Below are 21,855 nucleotides of genomic sequence, written 5' to 3' on the forward strand. Positions count from 1 at the left end.
GGAAGGGCCGACCCAGGGACGCACAGCAGTCCTCATCCCTCCTTGGTCTCCCGGAGGCGCTGAGGTTGGTTGCGGCTCCTGGTGACTCTCTTCCCCTCCATCAAGTCTTTGTAGAAGCCGAGGCCCAGGCGCGGGTGAGGCTCCCATGCCCGGAGTCCATCCGCCCTCCTCAGACGTGAACTCTGGGCCCAAGCCAGAGCCAGTGTGACTCTCCGGCGACGTCTGGAAGAAAGTTGAGTTTCCGGGACCCTAACCCGTGGGCTGCCCTCGCTCCTCCGCAGCTCTGCCCTCTGCTGGCGCCGGGCCCGACGGTCGCCCCTGCTGCCCAGTGCGGCTTCTCCCGGGCATCAGACTCGAGGTGACCCGGGCTCTGGGTCTGAAGGCCAGTGGTTGCTGCCTTCCTTACTCTACGCCCCGATGCGGACCCCGGGATGCCAGGAGACCACTGGCCGGAACGGGGTACGCAGAGCCCGGGTGTCTGCGGCCGCCAGGTGTGAGGCTGGCTTAGCAAAGGCAGGATCCCGTGATGGAGGGAGCACTTGGCCAAGGTGCCTGAGGACTCCTTGTAGGAAGGCCAGGCCCCCTGCCCCTCCACCCAAGTCCCCTCTCTGAGGACAAGGCCTGGGGAGTCCGATTCCTCCAGCTAACCGTGAGCCCAACGCACTGCCCTGAACGTCCAGAAAACCCGGCTCCATTATCGGAATCTGACGTTGCAGGGAGGTGGGGGGTGGCGTGGGGGAGGGCTGAGGAGTTCAGCAGATGGAGATGTCCCTGTGCTCCCCATCCCTTGTCTGGGGCTGAGGTGGGGATGAGGCTAACCCTGGGAGGCGGCAAAGCCCGCAGGAAGTGGTGACCTTTCCCGCTTTGGCTCCGGGCTCAGCAGCTCCCTGTCTCCAGGGAAAGACCGCGCTGGCACTCTGGGTACCTCGGAACCTCCACGAAGAAAGTCTACCGGTGGGACGAGGTTGAGGTGGGGTGGGGTGCGGAAGCGAGTAGGGAAGAAGGGAGAGAGGAAGAGGGAGGCCAGAAGAGAAAGGGTGAGAGCTAGGAGGCAAGAAGGGAGGAGTGCAGGGCGCAGCGGGCCTCCCTAGGTCGCAGCTGAGCGAAGGAGCCTCCGAGCCTGGAGGCTCGAGCCTTAAGCCGAGGGCGCACAGCGGCCTGGTCCGGGGCTGCCTGCAGATTCGGAGGGCGTTCGCTCCAGGGCACAGCCGCTGCTCCCATTCACGACGGTCCGGAGACCCCTTTCGGTCCCCCTGCCTCCGTAAGGAAAGCCTTTTCCAAGCGACCCGCGGCTATCTCGGATTTCGGTCTGCCCTTCCCGACCCCGACCTAGCCCCCTAGGACCGGGAGACGGTCGCCTACGAAGCCGTCTCAGGCCGGGCTCAGCCCCGACGGCAGCCCCGCCCCGCAGCCCTGTCCGCCCAGGGAGGAGTTTGACAGCCGGCCACGGGCAGCGAGCAGGGCGGCTGCAGCGGCCCGTTTGAAGCGAAGAGCAGGCCTCCGCAGCGCCTGCTGCGAAGGAGTTCAGCGCGGCCTGCGCCGGGCCTGCTGGCTCCAGGGCGACTACCGCAGTCTGGGGCGTGGAGCCCGGGAGAGCGCGGGACCCGGCGGGCCGGGCGGACCAGGGAGCGTAGGGGAGGTGAATGCCGGCCCGGCCGGCCAGGGATGCTGAGCGCAGAGCCGGCCTAGGATAGCGGCTGAGCGCGGGGCCCGAGGCCAGGCGTCCCCTCCGGCCTAGTCTGGTCCCCGGAGTCCGAGCGATCCTCGCTGCTCCCCCTGCCCTGCTCGGTCCCCTCCTCTCCTCGCCCCGGGCTGAGCCTCCCTCCCTGCCCGGCACTTCCCACGGGGAGAGGAGGAGGAAGAGGAGGGGGGTGGAAGGGCCGGGGCGGGGCGGGAGGACGCAGTGGGGAGCGTTCCGAGCGGCCCGAGCGCCCCCGCCCCTTGAGCTCTCGCGGCGGAGGCTCCTCGAGCCGGGCCGGGTACAACAAGTCTGTCCTCCGACGTCAGGGGGTCATTAATAACCAATTAGGAGGGTCACTGCGGCTCCTATAAAGGCGCTGAGATTTTGCCAAGGGGAAGACCGTCCGGGCCGGGTGTGCGAGAGGCGAGCGCGCGGCCGAGAGCCCCTGGCCGCCGTTTCTCTGAAGCCACCCGCCTCCCACCCACCCCGCACTGCCCCCCTCCTCGCACCCGCCTCCGCCTCCACCCCTGGCTCTCCAGCCCTCCGCGCCGCCTCTGCCATCTCCGCAGATTTCTCCATCTCTCTCTTCATTTCTGCCTCGCTCCCCCTCGTTCACTTTCCTCCCAGCCACCCCGCCCCCCGCCTCCCACTACCTCCAGCGTCCTCGTCCTCCCCCATCACAGCCCTCTTCTCTCGCCCCTGTGCTCCCCACTCGCCCACCACATACCCGCCTCGGCCCGGCCGTCCGGCCGTCCGTCCCCGGCGCCGGCGAGCCCCGGGCCGCCCATGATGGGCTCCGTGCTCCCGGCTGAGGCCCTGGTGCTCAAGACAGGGCTGAAGGCGCCGGGGCTGGCGCTGGCAGAGGTCATCACCTCCGACATCCTGCACAGCTTCCTGTACGGCCGCTGGCGCAACGTGCTGGGCGAGCAGCTCTTCGAAGACAAGAGCCACCACGCCAGCCCCAAGACAGCCTTCACCGCCGAGGTCCTGGCGCAGTCCTTCTCGGGCGGTGAGTCGCGCCGTCGAGGCCGATCGCGTCCCCTCCTCCCCGCGGCCCCTGATTCCCGGGCCCACACGCGCAGGACGCGGCGGGGACACGGGGCGTCGCAGCAGCTCGCGCCAATCTGGGCGTTCCAGATGCTGCGTGTGACTCAGTTTCCCGCGAGCCGAACCAGGGAGCGAGCAGCCAAGCCCGGGCGGGGAGGGGCCGGGGGCGGGGAGCACCTCCACCCCGCGCGGCACGGTGAAGAGATCTCGGCGTCCAGGCGGCCGGGCGCGCCGCCCCCGCGCTTCCCCATCCGCCCCTCACCCCTTAGAGCCGGCGGGTTCCCGGCATTTAAAGCCTTACTAGGCGTGTAATAGCAGTTGACTCAAAAAGAAGGGGTTTTAAATTCATTTAGTTAACTTGGGCTTGACCCGCGAAAGTTCCCACTTAAACCAAGAACTTTAAAAGGCAGCGGGGGCTGGGGAGGGGGCGGAGGGCGGGCGGACGGGAGAGAAAGCCGCGGAGAGAGCGACGGAGAGAAAGAGAGAGTAAGAAAAGTTTCTTTTCTTTAAGATGTCTCAAGTTCTTACTCCTCATTCATCAACCCGCAAACAATATCTTTCCCCGGCGCTGGCATCTCTGCGCGTCGCCCTCTTTTCCCCCTTTACGATTTCTGTTCCTCTCTTAATTTACCGTGCAGACTAATTCCACTTCCATTCACGCTATGTCAACCATCTAATCCCCCCTTTTTGTAAGGGGAATTCCTCGGCCCCTTTTAAACAAGTCCCCTCCGCATTGAGCTACAATTTACTGCTACAGCATTCTTCCAGGGCTAATGAATTTAGAATTAGCAATTTCTTTCGAATGGAGCCGAATGAATGCGATCACTTTAACAGCGTGACAAATTGCCGGCCGCGCCGCAATGGACACCGTTTAACCCCCCCTTTCAGCTGGCCCGCTGGCCGGGTATTTTCCCAGGTAGCTTAGAGGGGGACCTTGTAAGACACGGAGGCCGCCCCTGTGCGCCTCGCCGCTCCCACTCCGGCTGCGCGACCAGGCGGGGGGACCCCCGGAGGTTGCGGGCCGCCCCGGCTCTTGTCCGCCCAGAGAGGCGACTGCGCGGCTCGCCTCGATACGGGCACTGCCCTTCCTGGCACCCCGGATCCTGACGGCAGCGAGGGACCCAGGCGCGCCCGGGGTCACCCAGAGAGCGCGAGACACGGCCCGCCGTCGCCCGCGTTTCTTTTGAGCTTCCGCCGCCTCGAAACTAGACTTCCCTTCCGGGCGCTGCCAGCCCGCCCCGGGCGCGAGGCCCGCCCCACCCCGCACCGCGAAAGGAGTCAGAAGCCCTGGCCGCGTCCTGGGTCCTCCGACAGTGCCCTGTGCTCGGTGCCGCGACGCGCAGTGAGCGCCGTGCGACGCACGATCGGCCCAGAACCAGACAGGGCGAAGGAGTCTTGGCTGGGCCGTCACCCCCTCGTGGGAGCGGGCCTCAGTTTACCCATTGGTAAAGCCACGCACTGCGGTCGGCTCAGTAGTTCTTAAACTTTGCCGGGGTGGAGGGCAGGGGAGGTTGTGGATGCTTTGAGAATTCGTGGAGAGACTAAAAACAAAAGCAAATGCAAACAAACAAACAAAAAGCTGTCCTCGAAATGAGTCCCAAAGCACCTCTTGCTTTCGGAGGGTCCCCGGGTTGCAATCAGAGGAGACTCGGGTCGCTGAGCCTCCACCCCCCGGGAAGAGCCGGGCCTCCCCTGCCTCAGGCTCTGACCCAGTCCCCATGCCCGGCGGCCACAGAGGTTCAGAAGCTGTCCAGCCTGGTGCTGCCGGCCGAGGTGATCATCGCGCAGAGCTCCATCCCCGGCGAGGGCCTCGGCATCTTCTCCAAGACGTGGATCAAGGCGGGCACAGAGATGGGCCCCTTCACCGGCCGCGTCATCGCCCCGGAGCACGTGGACATCTGCAAGAACAACAACCTCATGTGGGAGGTACGCGCGGGCTGCGGGCTGCGGGGCTGCGGGGCTGCGGGCTGCGGGGCTGCGGGGCTGCGGGGCTGCGGGGCTGCGTGCTGCGGGCTTCGGGTGGGGCCCTGGCGTCCGGCCGCTACTTCCGCCCTCGCTGGAAGCTGCGGGCGCCTTGGGCCAGGCCTTGACGCTCCCTGAGGCCGGATCCTACCGCCTGATGCCTGGAGGTTCCTCCCCAAATCGCGAGGCGAAGGCGCTCTCCTCTGGCCGGCCCTAGGGATCACGTCCGTTGTTAGGTCCGCTTCTTAGAGGAGGGCATGGAGACCCAGAGAGGCCATGTCCTTTGCCCAGGGTCCCACGGAGAGCTGGCAAGCCACTCCTGGGAGCCACCGCCCAGCCACCTGCATTCTTTCCCTCACTCCAGAAGCAGCAAGGAAAGCCCCTCAAAGCCAGCCCTGGCCTTGGGGTGAGGGTGGCTGGAAGGAAGGCTGGAGGGAGCCTGTGCTCCTTGGCAGTCGGGCTTCCCAAGCCAAGCAGAATAACGGCATTGGAAATGAGCACCGATGGCTTTCTGAGCGCGGGGCCTGCATTCCACCAGATGTGCTCAGCAGCCCCACGAGTTATTATTCCCATTTTACAGAAGGAAACTGACCTTCCATCCAGGCTCTTCTGACCCTCCTCCCCCACAACGGTGCCAGATGCCAGGGACGGCCCACCCTGGGACAAAGCCCCTCCCAGAGCACTTCCTCCTCTTGGGGGTCTCACCTTGAGGAGGCCAGGCTGAGGCACCCTCTCCCTAATGTCATTTCTCCTCCTTGCTCCATGGCTCCCCACCACCGGGCAGACCACTAAGGAGATGAATGGGCCAAATCCTGCACCTGGTCACAGGATCAGAGGAAGAGAGCAGAGGGCCATGAGGCCTCCCCTAACCTCACCTCCTCCCACCTCTGGAGGCCTGGGCCGTGGTTCCCATCTCCAGTTGTTGCTGGGTTAGGAAGTTGGGGTCCAGTTTGGTTTCTGAGTACTATTGGTAGCTCCCACAAAGGGGGCCTGGGCCAGCCCAGGGTGACACAGTGAGCCAGCCTTCCCTTTCTAGGCTCTTCTGTGTCCCCCGCTGAGGTCCCGGCCAGTGCTCTCCGCGGCTTTGGGGAGCACCTCTGCATCCCCGGAGAACTAGCTGGAGTGGACGTCACTTTGTGCGCTCAGTGATCTCTTGGAGATGCTTTGCATCTGGGGATGGGGAGGACGTGGCAGCAGGAGCCTGTGGGGCCCTGGAGACTGACTCCCTGTTGGCCACTTCTAGCCAGCTGGCCTCAGGCGAGTCACTGTACTGCTCCGAGCCTCCCTTTCACGGGCTGGAAAACCAAGACACTAATAGCTGCGTCCACTTCCTGGGGCTGTTGTGAGGATGGAGAGAGAGAGCGTGTGGATGTGCCCAGCCTGGGGCCCATAGCCCTAGCCACGGGCGGCACACAGGACACAGCCCCGCCTCACCTGGCCCCCGATTCACCTGCGCGCAGGTGTTCAACGAGGATGGCACGGTGCGCTACTTCATCGACGCCAGCCAGGAGGACCACCGAAGCTGGATGACCTACATCAAGTGCGCACGTAACGAACAAGAGCAGAACCTGGAGGTGGTCCAGATCGGCACCAGCATCTTCTACAAAGCCGCTGAGGTGAGTGTGTGCGCTGCTATGTGGGGGCGGCGCGTGCAGCTGGCGGGGGCGGGGGACTGAGGTGGAGAGAGGGGCGTACGCGCTGGCCCAGCTGGCCCTGCCCAGGCTGGAGGACTGAGGCCCATGCATCACTGTCTCTGGGAGCACGACCTCCAGGGCAAGCTTTCTGCCGTAGATCAGAAAGGACAGAACTTTCCACTTTATGCCATCGTGAATCTCATGTGCACCTCCACTGGGGTCCCCGGATGACTGCTGAGGGGGTGCTGGGGTTGAGAAGCCATAGAAATACAGAGGGAAAGACACCAGAAGGCGGCCCAGGGAAAGCATCTGGGGGGGAGAGAGGGCGTTGTGTCGGCAGCATTTTGGCTGTGCCTTGCCCGCCACCAGTGACGGGTGGACCACGCGCGACTCTAACCTCAGCTATCGCATCCTGATCACTTGTCAGGCTTTTCCTAGACACTGTATGCGCATTACCGTATCTAATCCTCACGTGTTGAATCCACAAGGGAGGGTTCTGTGATTACCTCCAGTGTGCTGGGTCTCACTTGACGAGTGGCAGACTCAGCGGCTTCCATGGGCGTTTGTGAGGGACGCTAACACTAATGTCTGAGCATTTGTGAGGGACGCTAACACTAATGTCTGAGCTGGGCGAAGCTTCTCAGACGAGAGAGAGAGGGAGAGATTAAATAGCATATCCTGTGGTGGGTGGGAGGGGCTGTCAGAGGAGCTGGCCAGGCCCAGGGCAGGGAGAGGTTCAGGCGGGATGGGGAAAGGAGGTGTCCCCAGTGGGGAAACGCTTGGGCAGAGGCAGACAGGCTCACGGTGTTCGGGGAGATGATGAGAGCACAGAGCAGGCCGAGTGGTGGTAGCCGGGAGGCGGTAGCCGAGGCAGCCATGCTGTGAGGACCCTCCCTGCACGTTGTCTCTTGGCAGGACATTTGCTCAGCATCCAGCCCAGGACGGGGCAGGCGGCCCAGCTTCCCTGTGGCAGGTTGGTGGCGAGTGCTCTGCATGGGTGGTGGGGCTCTTCCCCCAGTAGTCCTCTGGACCCCACACTTCTGCTCCTCTGTGGAGGGAGAAGCATGGTGCCCCTTGGGGTGCGGCTAGGCTTGGCTGAGTTTGGGGGTGTTCTGAAGGAGCCCCCCGCCCCAGGCCAGAGAATGACTCTCCTTTCCTTTAGTCCGTTTTCTTCCTGTAACTCAGAGCCCCATGTCTTTCTAAGGCCCCAAGGGGCACTGGACAGTTGTCCCTCAATAACCAGGCCCCTGGGAATCTTCCAGGAGTGACAACAGAATGGCCTTTGCCTGGGCCCTGGTGTGGTCCAGCCCAAGAGGGGTAAAGAAAGGTTGGGACTTCCCTGGCGGTCCAGTGGTTAGGACTCGGTGCTTCCACTGCTGGGGCCTGGGTTCAATCCCTGGTCAGGGAACTAAGATCCCGAAAGCTGTGCGGCACAAAAGAAAAGAAAAGAAAGGTGAGCCGTTCTTGGACTGGGGTTCAGGTGAGGTGGGACAGTGCGAGGATAGGACTGACGGTGGCCCAGGCTGAGGACAGAGGTGTTTCCTGAGACTGTTGGCTGGGCTGCCACCCTATGGGAGCGAGGGCCCCCCCTTAGACATCCTGGGATCAGCCTCATGGGTGGCTGAACCTCACCCCTGGCAGAGAGCGCCCCCCTTTACCCGCTCCACCTCACACACGTCCTCACATCTGCACACTGCTTCCCGGCCCCCCTGAAACAGATGAGATGGGGGACACCCAATCATTCCATCCCTCCACGCAGACACACGCACGCTCACACACACACGTGCTTACACACAGGAGAGAGGGTAAGGACGCTGGTATGATTTTGGCAAAAGGACTCCCCACAGCGTCAGATGCGGAGGCCTGAGTCTCATCTTGCTGTTCAGGTCACATGGCTGAGAGCTGAACAGGGTCAGGAAATATTAATAGACGTTTATGCAGAAATTCAGAGTCGGAGGACAAGGTGGCTGAAGTGCATCTCCATGGGGGAATCTAAGTTTATAAGATTTTTTAAAAGTCATCGACATCTGATCAGGAATTTAAGTTGAAAAAAGAGGATTGGGAAAGTCTACCGTGTATGATCAAGATAAGTAGATACCACCGGTTTGCCTCTTCATGCTTTCACAGAGTTAGCAAGCCGAGTGCCGGAGTGACGAATAAGGAAACGCAAAATACCACCCACTTTACTTTTAATAAGTGAAGTCAGGTACATTTTTTGTGGTGGCAACTTTCTTAAAGCCATGTGTCAAAATGTCAGACGCCACTTACCGGACCAGCTGTGTGTCCAGGTGTGTGTGAGCACCATGCAGCAGGGCTTGTCCAGAAGACATTTCTGCTGCTCCAGGCCACTCCCCGGACGCCTCTCGAATTCGTGGGCTGTTTGTTCTGTGCGTGTGTGTGAGCCAAGAAGGGTCTGTGCCATGACCTGTTTTCTTAATCTTTCCGTCACTCAGAACCACTGTGTATATTTCATAACAGTAACCCATTACTTGCCAAAAAAAAGTGAGAAGAAACATCTTCATTCAGTAAGCAGAATGTACTACGGCTGCTCTAAAATTTCCCACAAATACAAAATTAACAGCCGTCCAAAGGGAGACGAGGGTGATGGGTCTCCAGGCTGGCCAGTCTGTGCAGAATTCCTAGGCAGATCTACCAACATGTTATCCCAGGCTCTCCCCTCGCTATCTTCAACCTCAGGTGCCTAAAATGACATTTCTAGAAAGTGCCCAGCACGTAGCAAATGGGCACTAAATGTTGAATGAATAAGTCTTTCTCCAGGTGATGGGGGCTGGGTTGAAAATGGACACACGGACCCTTTTCTCCCAAGAAAACAAAACCGGCAAAGAAACCAGCTGCCCCAGGGAAGCAAGAACTTTGACCCCCAAACTCAACACAAGAAAACGATTTAGGAATAAACTATGAAAATTTTGCATTTTGGAACTGGGAAGAGAATTCCCAGGCTTTTCCCCTCCCGAGGTTTTGGCAAATGGCTGTGCCCTGAAGCGTGGGCTTTGTTTTTCAGCTGCTTTGCTTCTCATTTCAGGCAATTGAGGTTTGTTTTGGGTTTTTTTTTTTCCCCTGGAGCCTCATAGCCCCATCTCTCTTTTTCTTAGCTCTGTGAGGGCAAAGCACCATTTTCCTTTTGATCTTACTCACCGATGGGTGCAGTTAGGCACTTCGGTTTTTAATAATAAGCATAATTAATGATGCTACCGTCTGCGGAGCAGTTACCACGTGCCAGCACTGTGCTAAGGGTCTTAGCGACTTTGAAAAAATCGAATCCACTCAGTCTGGTGCTATCACTATCCCTGTTTTAATGACGTTGAAACTAAGGTTCAGGGAGATTTGGGGAGATTGTTGAGCTGTGATTTGAATCCAGACCTGTGGGACCCCACGGTGGAGCCCTTGGTCACCACGCCGTGGGACCTCCCTGACCAATATCTCTTTGCTGGAACTCTATTAATTGGTGTGTTGGGACATCTGTGGTACAATGGAAATTGATATTCGTCCAGATGACACTGAGGTCCTTCTAGACGAGGGCTTCTGTACCACCGGGAGGACGGGGAGGACATCAGAGCCTCCTGGGAGCACGTTCAATACTGTGACATGAATTTGTATTAGGAAAACAAACGAAAACCCCCAAACGTTTTCAACTGATAATAAAAATTCAGAAAAGGGTCAGGACAGAACTTCTGGGCCAACAGGGAAGGTGAAGAGGCGCCAGTTGGGAGATTATATAATTTGTCAACCAAGGAGTCAGGCGCTGATACTCACCCCGTGTCTTGATGATGTGGATTTTATGGGACAGGATTCATTTCTTTGGGAATTGCTGTGTTTATTGTGTACCCTGAGCCAGTCTCGGATCCCCAGAAAAGTAGATGAGCAGCTGATTCTCCTTCTCCGAGCCCCCGTGGAAAGCCCTGGCTGGGCCAGGCCAGAGTGTTGGCCATAAAGAAACAGGGCTACTGAGGAGGCCTGCACGGGACCGTGGCCGTTCTTTGCTCTTAGGTGATTGGCTGATGGGACCCTGGCAGCCTCTGGACAACGGTACTAAGATCTCAGGGAAGAGGCTGTGGGTCTCCCCGGCACTCCTGGTCTCCATCTCTGGGGTCATTGCATGAGGGGTGTCTGGGAGCACGCAGATGCCAGAGGTCCAGGCCAGGAGCTGCTGCTGGTTTCCCAGAGCTCTGAAGGGCAGAGAGAGACTCTAGTGCCCGGCCTCTGTGCGGGTGAGGCCGCCTTCCCCAGCGCTGCCTTACAGCCGGAGGCTTCTTGTTGTCTGGGGATGTGTGTCATTCTCAATTCTAGTAGGTTCTTTTTAATAGATTTTCTCTCTTTAAAAAATATTTTTTTGTATAAACGTAATATGTGCTCATTAATTCTTAAAAAATCAGATGCATCTTGTAGAAAATGAAAGTCACTCCGCTCCGTCATGCTGTTCCTCATGCACCTTAAATCAGCATTAAAAAAAAAACTGGTCTCAAAACGACAAACGCTTCTGAGGAAAGATGTGCAGAAAACCGGCCACAGTGGCTGGGTGCCCTGAGTGGGAGAGAGAGTTACTTTTCCTTATATACTGCTTTGTGTCTGTATCACTGTTTTAATTTTTAAAATGCACTAGTGGGCTTCCCTGGTGGCGCAGTGGTTGAGAGTCCGCCTGCCGATGCAGGGGACGCGGGTTCGTGCCCCGGTCCGGGAAGATCCCACGTGCCGCGGAGCGGCTGGGCCCGTGAGCCATGGCTGCTGAGCCTGCGCGTCCGGAGCCTGTGCTCTGCAACGGGAGAGGCCACAAGAGGCCCGCGTACTGCAAACAACAACAACAAAAACATGCACTAGTAAAATTTTTAGTACATTTGAAAAATGTGTTAGTAAATACATGACTCAGCCTATATGGAAGCAGTCAGTATTAAAGCTCTTCTTTTAAAAATATGATTCCCAACCACCACTTTCAATAATAATATTCAGAGTTCGTTCTTGGCTTCTCATTCACCACCATGATTGTTGTTGCTGTTATATCTGTTTTATATGTAATAATAATTGTTAGTCAATGCAAATGAAAAGGCCGGTGTTGACTTAGATATTTGATTCCCAGACTGCATCTGGGGTTGGAGATGCAGCTCCCACTGGCGACTTGCTGAACCTGTCATCCCACAACTGTGCTCCCCGCCCCCGGGCAGATGGGCCAGGGAAGAGGTGGCACCGGAGGGGCACTGGTGTCCTGGGAGCATGTGGGCCCAGCCTGTGCTTATTCCTTCTTTTTTTGCCGCGCGGCTTGTGGGATCTTAATTCCCCGACCAGCGATTGCACCCAGGCCCTCAGCAGTGAAAGCGCTGGGTCCTCACCGCTGGACCGCCAGGGAAGTCCCCAGCCTGCGCTCTTGATGGTCACTGAAGGACCCCATGTCCCAGAGGTGGCTGCCAGCTTCTCTGAATGGTTGATGAGCTCTCGGAAAATAGTACAAACAGCTTTAAGTGCGTGGCCCCGTTGAGCCCGGACAAGCGCCCTGTGAGGCTACAGAAGGGGCTGTCCCTGTTCTGCAGTTGAGGAAACTGAGGACCAGTGGCAGAAGGCACCTTGCCCAAAGTGACACGCTCAGCAGGTGGGGAGCCCAAGCGGACCCCGACGTGTGTGAGCCCAGGCCCTGAGCCAGGAACCTCGGCAGTACGGTCTCCGGAAGGAAGGGGAGTGTACAGACAGTTGGACGAGGGGTCGGTTGCTTTAGAAGAACCGTGATGTACAAACATCTGGTGTCGTCTGAGAATTGAAGCCAGGGGTTGGGACAATGTCAGAGGTGACATAATCAGAGTCCTAGAGTTGGGGGAGCCTCAGGGATCATGCTCTCCACCCCCTTCACTTCAGGAGACAAGCTTAGAGAGACAGAGTGTTTGCCTAGGGTCACCCAGGGACCTGGCGACCGAGGGCCCACCGGCACCATCTCTCAGCAGCTTCCTTCACGGTGAATTTAGCTTGAATATTTTAGCTCCATCACCCGCTTTTCTAAGGGGTTCACAAAACTCAGCTCCACCCTTTCTCCAGCAGGGCCTCCAGCTCTGACCCCCGCTGCCCTCCTTTGCAGCGGCCGTGACTATGAATGACCAGAGAGGCCTCGAGGACTCTCGCTGTGGGGCCAGATTCTAACCTGCCTGCTTTCTCTGATGCACGGCCTATTTTCCTTGGGTTCCGGGGCTGCATTTGGTTTTTCCACATTTAACCCCGTCAGTCCGAGCTGGTGTGGCACCCTCTGCCCGGCTCTTCGTCACTCACCGTCCCTGAGGCTTGATGTGACACCCCGTGGGCTGTAGGGTCTGTTGGGAAGGGGCACAGTGACCCCTGGATGAGTCTTAGGAGGATGGACGTTGCCTAGGCCCCCTGGAGCTTCCCTTCTCCCACCCCCTCCTGTCTCTGCTTCCCTCTCCTTTCAGGGTCCAGCAGGGCTGGCTGGCTGTGATGCTCTGAGGCTCTTCCTGGCTCTGACCAGAGGAAGGAAGGTGTGGCGAGCAGATAGGGGGTCTTCAGGCCAGAACAAAAGGGAAGGGGCGGGGGCTTTCTCTGTGACCGTGGAGGCCAAGGAGAAGGGCCCTATTCTGGTGTGATTTCAGACAGCCCTAGATGGAGTCCTGTGTGACCTTTTGTACTTCAACTAAAAGAAGACCCGCCAGGAAGACAATCCAGCCATTGCCCGGGGGGGCGGCATCCACCTTTCTCTGGGCAGATCAGAGAGTGACCCCCAGGGTGGGTGCCACAGCTAGCTCCTCCGGGGTCCAGGCCTTGGGAGGCGATGGGCCTTCCCCTCTCTCATTTGCTCTAGCTGGCTGGAGCCTGAAGGTTCTTTGCTTTGAGGAATAACTGGCTTCCACCAAAGGTGTGGCGGGCCCCTGGGCTGTCCCAGGGGGCGGGGTCAGCCTCACCTCAGGAGCAGGCCTTCCACTGCCTCCCTGGATTGTCACTGCAAAGCCCTGTCTCCTGACCGCGGGCACCGTGTCCCTGGGGCAGTCCTCCCCTGGGAGCAGCAGAGCCCTGTCACCATTTGTGGAGTTTTCTGCCGTAGACCTAGGACATGGCAAACGCATCTTGTTTAAGGCTGTGTGCCCCAGTATTTCCGGAGGTGGAGGTGTTCACTGAACTGAACGCTTCTTTTTTAGCTGCGTACAGGGAGTCAGGCGGAGCCCTGTGATGGGGAGAGAAGGGTACGTGATGTGGCGCTGCCTCGTGGTTGCTCTGGATAAGAGATATTTCCAGAACATCATCAGGCAGGGTGTAACCGAGAACCACAGGGTGCCCCGCAGGCCACTCTCCTTGGGAACGTCTGGCTCAGCCCCACAGACCTGAGGGCTGGCTGACTCTGCTTCCCCTCGGAGAGAAATGAGAAGTTTTCTAGCTTTCCTTCTTCCTTTACTTCTGCTTGCGGCAAGGTTTCTGTTCCATTGCTGTCAGTTTGGGAGCTCCCGTGTGGCCAGGAGACAGCTCTGGTCCCAGCAGCAGAGCCAGGACAGCGACAGTGAGAAGTCCTGGCAGAGGGGGGCAGAGGGGCAGAGCAACTCAAGGCCTTCCATGTCTGTGAAGCTTGCCGGGGATAGCTTGGAGGAAAGGGACCCAAGTGTGCCTTTCTTGGGGCTGAGACTGTATCCACATCTCCAAGGTGGGCACCAGGACAGCCCCTCCTGGCTGTGAGGGAACCCCCCACCCCGGGCTGCTGCCTTCCTGATCTCCTTTTGCCTCCTTCCCTACAGATGATCCCTCCAGACCAGGAGCTGCTGGTGTGGTATGGAAACTCACACAACACCTTCCTGGGGATCCCTGGTGTGCCCGGGCTGGGGGAGGAGCAGAAAAAGAACAAGCATGGTAGGTAGTCCCCATGAGGCCACAATGACAAGGGAGCCACGGAAGCCAGAGAGAGAGACAGTGAGTGTGTGTGTGTGTGTGTGTGTGTGTGTGTGTGTGTGTGTGTGTGTTTGGCAGGGAGGCTCCTGGCCTCTGGGGACCCTGGTTCCTCATCCAGCAGCATCAAGCACATGGGACTTACTGGTTCAAGGAGGCCAATGACCCTGGAGCCGCTGCCATGGTCCAGGCATAGATGGAAGACAGTTCTGATTTTGGACAAGACAGACTGTCTGGGGGCAGATTGGGTGGAGGCAGCAGCAGCGTGTGGTGGAGAAGCAACGGGCCAGGCGGTAGGAGACTGGATTGAGTCCCAGCTCTGCTGTGCAATCTTAGGAAATGGCTCAGTTTACCCACCTGTAAAGGAAGGATGTTGGGCGAGATGATCTCTAAGCTCCCTTCCAGCTTTCACAGTCCACATTTCCCTGCCCTGTCCCTGGTGCTGAGCCTGGCCCAGAGTAGGTGCTCAGTATAAACCTGTTGAATGAAGGCAGAGCGGAGTGTGCCTGTGTGTGTGCTGCAGCGGGGTGGGGTGGGGCGCTGGTATCACGGTAGAGACCATTTGCTCAAGACCTATTTCCTGCCAAGTATTGGGCTAAACCTTCTACAGGTGTCATCCCACATGGGTCCTCATAAAACCCTTGTGATATCTGGTTATCCTTATTTTTAGAGGATGAACCTGAGGCTCAGGAGCTACTGTTTATCCAGAGCTTGCTCTGCAGCTAATGTTTCACAAACCATTTCTCTGATCCTTACAGCAACCTTTTGGGCGTGATGCTATTATTACTTCCATTTCAGGGATGAGAAAAGTGAGGTGCAGTTCACTGGTACATAGATGGCATTCAGTAAATATTTGTGGGATGAATAAATGAAAGGTTTTGGGGGGAGAGGAGGAGTTATAACAGTGACTACCATTGATGGAAGGTTACTATAAACCTGGTACTTCCCCATATCCGGCCTCAGGCAGGTAAAGTGATCAATACAGAGTAATCTTCAAAGACGTCAGTTTTTTGTGATCATCTCGTGTAGTCGTGCATAGCCCCGTGAGGTCGTAGTAGCTTCCCATTTTACGGATGAGAAGGTTGAGGTTTCCCGAAGCGAAGTCACTAAGTCCCTGAGATCTCGCAGCATGGTCTGGAGTCCAGCTCCTATGTGATCCCAGGCCAGGTCTCTTGCTGCCCCTACCACCCCTCTGCCAGCGCCAGCAATCTGAGCAGTGGCCACCCAACGATCGGAGGCGGTTGGGCCCTGGGAGGGGCGCACGTGGGGGAGGGGTACGGGGAGACCAGGCCGCGGCCGCGCGGGTTCTAACGAGGCTGCTCTCTCTCTCCCCCTCCCCGCCTGACCCCCCCGGGCCCCGCCCGCGCGGCCAGAGGACTTCCACCCGGCGGACCCGGCGGCTGGCACCTCGGGCCGCATGCGCTGCGTCATCTGCCACCGCGGCTTCAACTCGCGCAGCAACCTGCGCTCGCACATGCGCATCCACACGCTGGACAAGCCCTTCGTGTGCCGCTTCTGCAACCGCCGCTTCAGCCAGTCGTCCACGTTGCGCAACCACGTGCGCCTGCACACGGGCGAACGCCCCTACAAGTGCCAGGTGTGCCAGAGCGCCTACTCGCAGCTGGCCGGGCTGCGCGCCCACCAGAAGAGCGCGCGCCACCGGCCGCCCAGCGCCGCGCTGCAGACCCACTCGCCCGCGCTGCCCGCGCCGCACGCGCACGCGCCCGCGCTCGCCGCCGCCGCCGCCGCCGCCGCGCACCACCTGCCGGCCATGGTGCTGTGAGCGCCGCGCCGCGCCCGCTCCCGCCCGCGCGCGCCTCCGCCGGCCAGCCCGCCGGGGCGCGCGGCGGGGCTGCTCTCCCTCGCGACTCGCACTCCCTGCGGCACGCGGCCGCCGGACCCGGCGCTGTAGGTGCGCCCCAGAAATGACGCCCAGGCATACACTCTTCGCCCCGTTTCGCAGAGGAGGACACTGAGAGGCGACGTCCTTTTCGCGGGCCGCGCAGCTGGTGCAGCTGCTCGGCCGCCTCCTCTTCAGGGGATCCCCATGCTCGGCCTCACCCCTGAGTCTCCCTTCTCTTGTGGAGTCGGCTGTCCAGGCTGATAGCCCCCTGGTGGGTGCCAGGAGAGGGGACCGAAAGTCTCCGAGGGCCCTCAGCGGGGAAAGGGGGCCCTCACCACCGCCACAGAGAGCTGCGTGTTGGGATGGAGCTCCCTGTCCCAGTGTGGGCAGCGGGCCCGGGCACTACGCGCATCTGTCTCCTCCTCCCGCCTCTGAGACTGGTATCTTGCAATGTCAGAACTCAAGGACGCGACCTTGAGATCTGGGGACTGAAGGGGTTCAGGGGCAGCCAGAAGAGGCCGGAGAGACCTGCCCTTCCCTGCCAAGCGGGCCCTTCTCTCCTTCGGGCCACCTTCCCCCGAAAGTCGGCTCCTTGGGGATGGACGAGGCACAAATGTGCCAGGTAGGCTGAGAATGAAGGCAAAACGGAAATCCACTACGGGGACCCCGGGAAAGGCCTAGCCCTTCTTTGGGCCTCCGTTTACCATTTCCCCGTCTGTAAAATGAGAGAGTTGGACCAATGCCTCCTCCCCTTCAGCTCTGACATCAAGCTTGGAAAGAGGAAGTTTCCTGCCCCTGCTCGCCACTCTCCGACCCGAGGAGGCCAAGACTGGCTTCTCAGCCCGGAAAGCATCTCCGAGCTGTGCGGGATCCCGGGAGGTTCCGCCCTTGTCCTGTCCCAAGTTTCCCCAAGCTCCGGCCGTGGGCGCCCTCTGGTGTCGCCTTTCCCACCTTGCAGTCATTTACTAGAATTCCTGTAGGGCGTTTTGTAAAATAAACTATTATAATATTAATGAAAAGTACAAAATGTATAGAATTTTCAAAAACTTGTGTTCTACTTCCAGAAAATGGTCACTTTAACTTTGTAAATATTTATCTAAAATGATATTTACGAAACTGTGATATATATTATTTGACTGTATATGTACAACTGTAAATACATTTGTACCTCTCTTGTATCTAAAATAAAAATTACTTGGAACATTTATCGCTTAGCATCTGAATGGACTGACGCTTTTGTCTGCATGAAAAGGAAATATGGAAAAGGAAAAATGTCTAGAAGTTGGAGAGGGGGCAGGAAGAGTTGTTCCACTTACTGTTTTTTTGTTTGTTTGTTTATTTGCGGTACGCGGGCCTCTCCCTGCTGTGGCCTCTCCCGTTGCGGAGCACAGGATCCAGATGTGCAGGCTCAGCGGCCATGGCTCACGGGCCCGGCCGCTCCGCGGCATATGGGATCTTCCCGGACCGGGGCACGAACCCGTGTCCCCTGCATCAGCAGGCGGACTCTCAACCACTGCGCCACCAGGGAAGCCCCACTTACTGGTTTTGAAAGTCACCCTTGGCACAGCTGGGTGTCAGCTCCCAGAGAGATGACCACAGCACAGAGCAATCAGAAATCCCCCAAAGGGCTGGCAGATTCCTCGTGGTTTCCAGCTGACTCTCAAATATCAGTGTCTTGCTTTGTTACTGCCCCAAATCTTTACTTACTTTTTTTTTTTTTCATTTTCATGGACAACTTGAGGAATCCAAGCAGCCAGTGTGGGTGGACCACGATGGGCGCCAAGTGCACTCCCAAAGCCTAGAATTTCCAAATGCTCTGGGCACCCATTTCCGGTCCCTCCTTGAGGAAGACCAAAGAGCAAGGAGGCCATCAATGTAGGGCCAGGCCCTGGCTCTCCTCTCCAGGACCTCCTGACCAGGAGGAGGTGTACAAACTGGGAAGTGTGAGTTCTCACCTGTGCTCCAGCATGTAAGGCTGTGAGGCTGTCACCCTTCCAACCCACTGACATCCCTCAGGCACACCTCTCTGTGCACCCTCATCTAGCTGTACACACACACACACACACACACACCTGAAGACACTGGAATTCACACTTGTACACACAGACCATTCCCATTTGGAGCTTCAGGTATTCCCAAAGACCGCATACTTTGGGGGACTGGTCTTGCACCCTGGCAGAGGGGGGCACAGGCAGAGATGTACACTTGATGTGTTCACTGGTAGATCCCATCTAGGGTCTGGGGTTTCCTCCTTGGGCTAGTGGGGGATGTCACCCGTGGTACTACCCCTCCTCCCATTACAAATCTTGCCTCTCCTTTGATTCTTCACCATGAGGCTTCAGATGCCTCTGGTGGCCCCTGGCGGCCCCTGGCCTTACCCTTCTCTCACTGCAGTGCAGGTGTCAGACTTCAGAGAAGTCAGTGGGGCCCTTGATCAAAAATCTAAATCGCTCTCTGTAGGTAATTCTGTGAAGTTTCAGCTACAGTTCACAGGGCGGGCTCCAGAACCCACCTGGTGGCAGAAGGCTGTAATTGCAGACGAAAGTGCATGTGCTCTGCCGGCTGCTGACCTGTTTCTCCTCCAGAAGTGTGCTGGCGCTGGAGATGCTAGGATGAGCAGATAGGAATCATCATTCTGAAGAATTGCACGCTGGTGGGAGGCCTGGTACTCAAAGCCTAATCTACCTTGCTCCCATTCCCAGAGGAGGCTTCGGGCCCCTTTCCCAAGAGTGCACGCCCCCTCCTCCCCACAAAGGCATGCAAACACAGCCACAGTCATTTTGGGGTTTAGAGATTTACATGCGTGCTTTCCAGGAATCCTCCCCGTGAACCCATGAGCTTGGTACTCTTTTTTCTTGTTTCTCCCCCATGCTCTATTAAAGTCCATTTGAAGTATAAGAAAACTGTGGCAGAGAGGAAGTCATTTGCCCGTGTCACTCAGCCAATGAGTGGCAGAGCAGTTTTCACCATGGCAACTGACCTTAGAAGCGATGCTCATGACCAGCAGGCCACACCACCGCCCAGTCAGCCTGCAGATGCGCCCAGAAGGGCTTGCTGCGTATCCCATGGGGATGCAGTGTAGACCAGCACTGTAAATTGTCCTTGTATATTTCAACCTTGCAAAACTCACTTATTCATTCTCGTAGGTTTTTGGGGTAGATTCCTTAGGACTTCTATGTACATGATCATGTTGTCTGTGAATAAAGGCAGTTTTATTTCTTCCTTTTCAATCAAGATGCCTTTTTTATTGCATGGTTCAGGACCTCCAGGTGTAGAGGATTCTAGATAGAGGCCACTGGTCTGTGTTTGAAACCCTGCTCGGCCATTCACTAGCTGTGTGACCTTGGGCAAGTCAATTAATGGCTCTGTGTCTCAAGTTCCTCAAATGAAAAATGGGGTGATACTTAACTCCTCAGGATACTGGGAGGATTAGGTGGGATAATATAAATTAATGAATAAAGTACATGGCTCGGTATCTGGCACGTAGTAAGTGCTCAATAAATGGGAGCTGTTGTTAGCATATGGATGCCTTTGGTGGGTAAGAAGGGTTGTAGCTGCTTCTATCGCCTACCTCACTGGACATCCCCCAGAGGGCATCTAAGGCCCTCTCCTCTTCTCCTGACCTTTCCTATAGCCATTATCCTCAGATCTCTTGAAGCGGAAGAACAGATATCCGAAGCTTTCAGCTTCCTTCCCACCTTGGATCTGGTCTGCTGGGATGTGTGGCCGCGAGGGGTGGGAAAGGTTATGGCTGGCAGCTGGTTAGCACCCATCCTGACTGCTTCCTACAACATGGCTGCCTCAGGGAAGCCAGACTTCGCGCATGTTGTCTCAGGGCTTCAGGGGCAGGTGTTTGCAGGAGAACCAGGTGGAAGCTGCGTGGTCTATTCTGACCAGTCCTCGGAGTCCCGTAGAGGCACTTCTGACACGCGCCAGCTATCGAAGCAGTCACAAGCCTGCCCAGATGCAAGACGAGGAGGCTCTGACTGCACTTCTTAATTGAAGACTCAGCAAAAATTCTGTGGCCATGTATAAAAACTGCCGCAGATATCAAGGCTATTTCTATGTTTTCAGGAGAAGGTAATACTCTGATGAGGGTCCTTGGGCAGAAATCTTTGTGCACATCTCTGAATAGAAATTTTCTGAAGAAAAAAAAAAAGGGACTTCCCTGGCGGTCCAGTGGTTAGGACTCCATGCTTCCACAGCCAGGGGCATGGGTTCGATCTCTGGTCGGGGAACTAAGATCCCACAAGCCACGTGGCACGGGCAAAAAAAAAAAGAGAAAACTTCTGCAGTTACTTTTACCATTTCATGGAACACAAGGTGAAGCCAGTGGGTAGATCAGGATCGGGCAAGAGCTCAGGGCCAGAGCGTTCCTGCTGCCTGCTTTCACACTTTTCAAGATTTCCTTGTTGTTTACTTTCACTTGAAGTTCATCTGTCCCTCTCAACCCGCTCCCCAGTGTCAGTAGTTCCTTTCCTTCAAGGCTCACTCATCTGCCGCTGCTGTCAGGAGGCCTTTCTGTCCTCCCCGCCCCCCACCCCCCAAACCTGAGCTCCTGACCGAGCACCTTGATGCCTGGGGCAGGAAATGCTCCAGAAATGCTTGCCGAATAAGTTTATTCATTCGTTCCACAAACATTTATTTAGTGCTGTTCTAAGGGTGCCCGGGATGTGTTTTAATCAAGTATGGTAAGACATGCAAACATGGAAATGACTGTCCTGAAGGGAGAAGTTCAGCATACTTAAGATTGCCTAGAAACAGGAGGCACGGCGCACCACGCAGAGCCCATGGGGAAGCACACGGGGGGCCGATCAGAAGGCAGCGGGAATGAGGAGAAAATGTGGGAAAGAGCCTTTTCTGGGGTTTCCAAAAGGAAGGACCAGGGGAAGCAGGGGAAGCAGGTTTAGGATTGGCTGGTTTGAATAATCTCAGTAGGCTCTGAGGCACAGGGCCTGTCCCTAGTTGTCTGGTACAGGGCCCTGGGGGGGTTAGGGCAGGCGCATAGGGGTCCAGAGTCTGAGAGCCCCGTAAAAGAGGTGGTGGAGGGCATGGGCTCTGGACTGATTGGTTTGCATTCAAAAGGCACACTCCCGGGCCAGTTGTTTACCATTTCTAGGGATCAGCTAACCCTGGAAGGGGCAGTCCTTCCAGGCTCTGGGAAGCCCCAAAATGTCCAAACATCAGACTACCATCGAAGATATGGTTAATAAAAGAGCCTACTCTGTACCCAGACAGTGCTAGGGACTGGACAGTGAACAAAAAGTCTGGGCATTTGCGGGGCTTATACCCTGTGGGGAAGATACATGGTGAGTAAATATATGTCATTTTTTCGACAAATGTTTTACGGTTGCCCTCTAGGTACCAGATGAACAAAATAGATAACGGCCCTATTCTCAGAGTATTCCCATTCTAGTGGAGGAAGACTGCAATAAACAAACAAACAAAAAAATAAGAAAATTCAGTGACAAGAAATAAAACAGGATCAAGTGGTAAAAGAGGGACTGAGGATTATTCCAGATACGGTAGTCAGGGAAGGCCTCTCTGAGGAGGTGATATCTGAGCAGAGATCTAAGTGAGGAAGAGCAGCCAGCTACACAAAGACTGGGAGAAGAGCATTCCACGCAGAGAGCACCGAAAGCACGCAGGTCCTGGGGCCAGCGCCTCTGGCTGCAGCGTCTGTAGTGAGTAAAGGTCAGAGATGGGCAGAGCCAGGGAAATGCGAGTTTGGATTTCATTCTTGTGTACAGGGAAGCTGCCAGAAGTGTTCTAAGCAAGGAAGTGGTTTAATCTGATCTGTTTTTATTTAT

General features: G+C 57.1%; 1 protein-coding gene across 1 annotated transcript; it reads left to right on the forward strand.

The window, feature by feature from the left end:
- Window positions 1–2,467: 2,467 nt before the first annotated feature.
- Window positions 2,468–17,241, forward strand: PRDM12 (PR/SET domain 12). Its single transcript, XM_033859290.2, has 5 exons — window positions 2,468–2,690; window positions 4,464–4,654; window positions 6,151–6,306; window positions 14,055–14,166; window positions 15,576–17,241. Exons 1-5 carry the CDS (start codon window positions 2,468–2,470, stop codon window positions 15,983–15,985), a joined length of 1,092 nt encoding a protein of 363 aa, XP_033715181.1. The 3' UTR covers window positions 15,986–17,241.
- The last annotated feature ends 4,614 nt before the right edge of the window (window positions 17,242–21,855 follow it).

Source organism: Tursiops truncatus, chromosome 6 (assembly GCF_011762595.2).
Source record: "Tursiops truncatus isolate mTurTru1 chromosome 6, mTurTru1.mat.Y, whole genome shotgun sequence".
Taxonomy (NCBI): Eukaryota; Metazoa; Chordata; class Mammalia; order Artiodactyla; family Delphinidae; genus Tursiops; species Tursiops truncatus.

Coding starts and splice junctions, on each gene's coding strand:
- PRDM12 (XM_033859290.2), top strand. CDS start 2,468: ATGATGGGCTCCGTGCTCCCGGCTGAGGCCCTGGTGCTCAAGACAGGG. Junction 2,691..4,463: donor GGCGCAGTCCTTCTCGGGCG/GTGAGTCGCGCC, acceptor CGGCGGCCACAG/AGGTTCAGAAGCTGTCCAGC. Junction 4,655..6,150: donor ACAACAACCTCATGTGGGAG/GTACGCGCGGGC, acceptor ACCTGCGCGCAG/GTGTTCAACGAGGATGGCAC.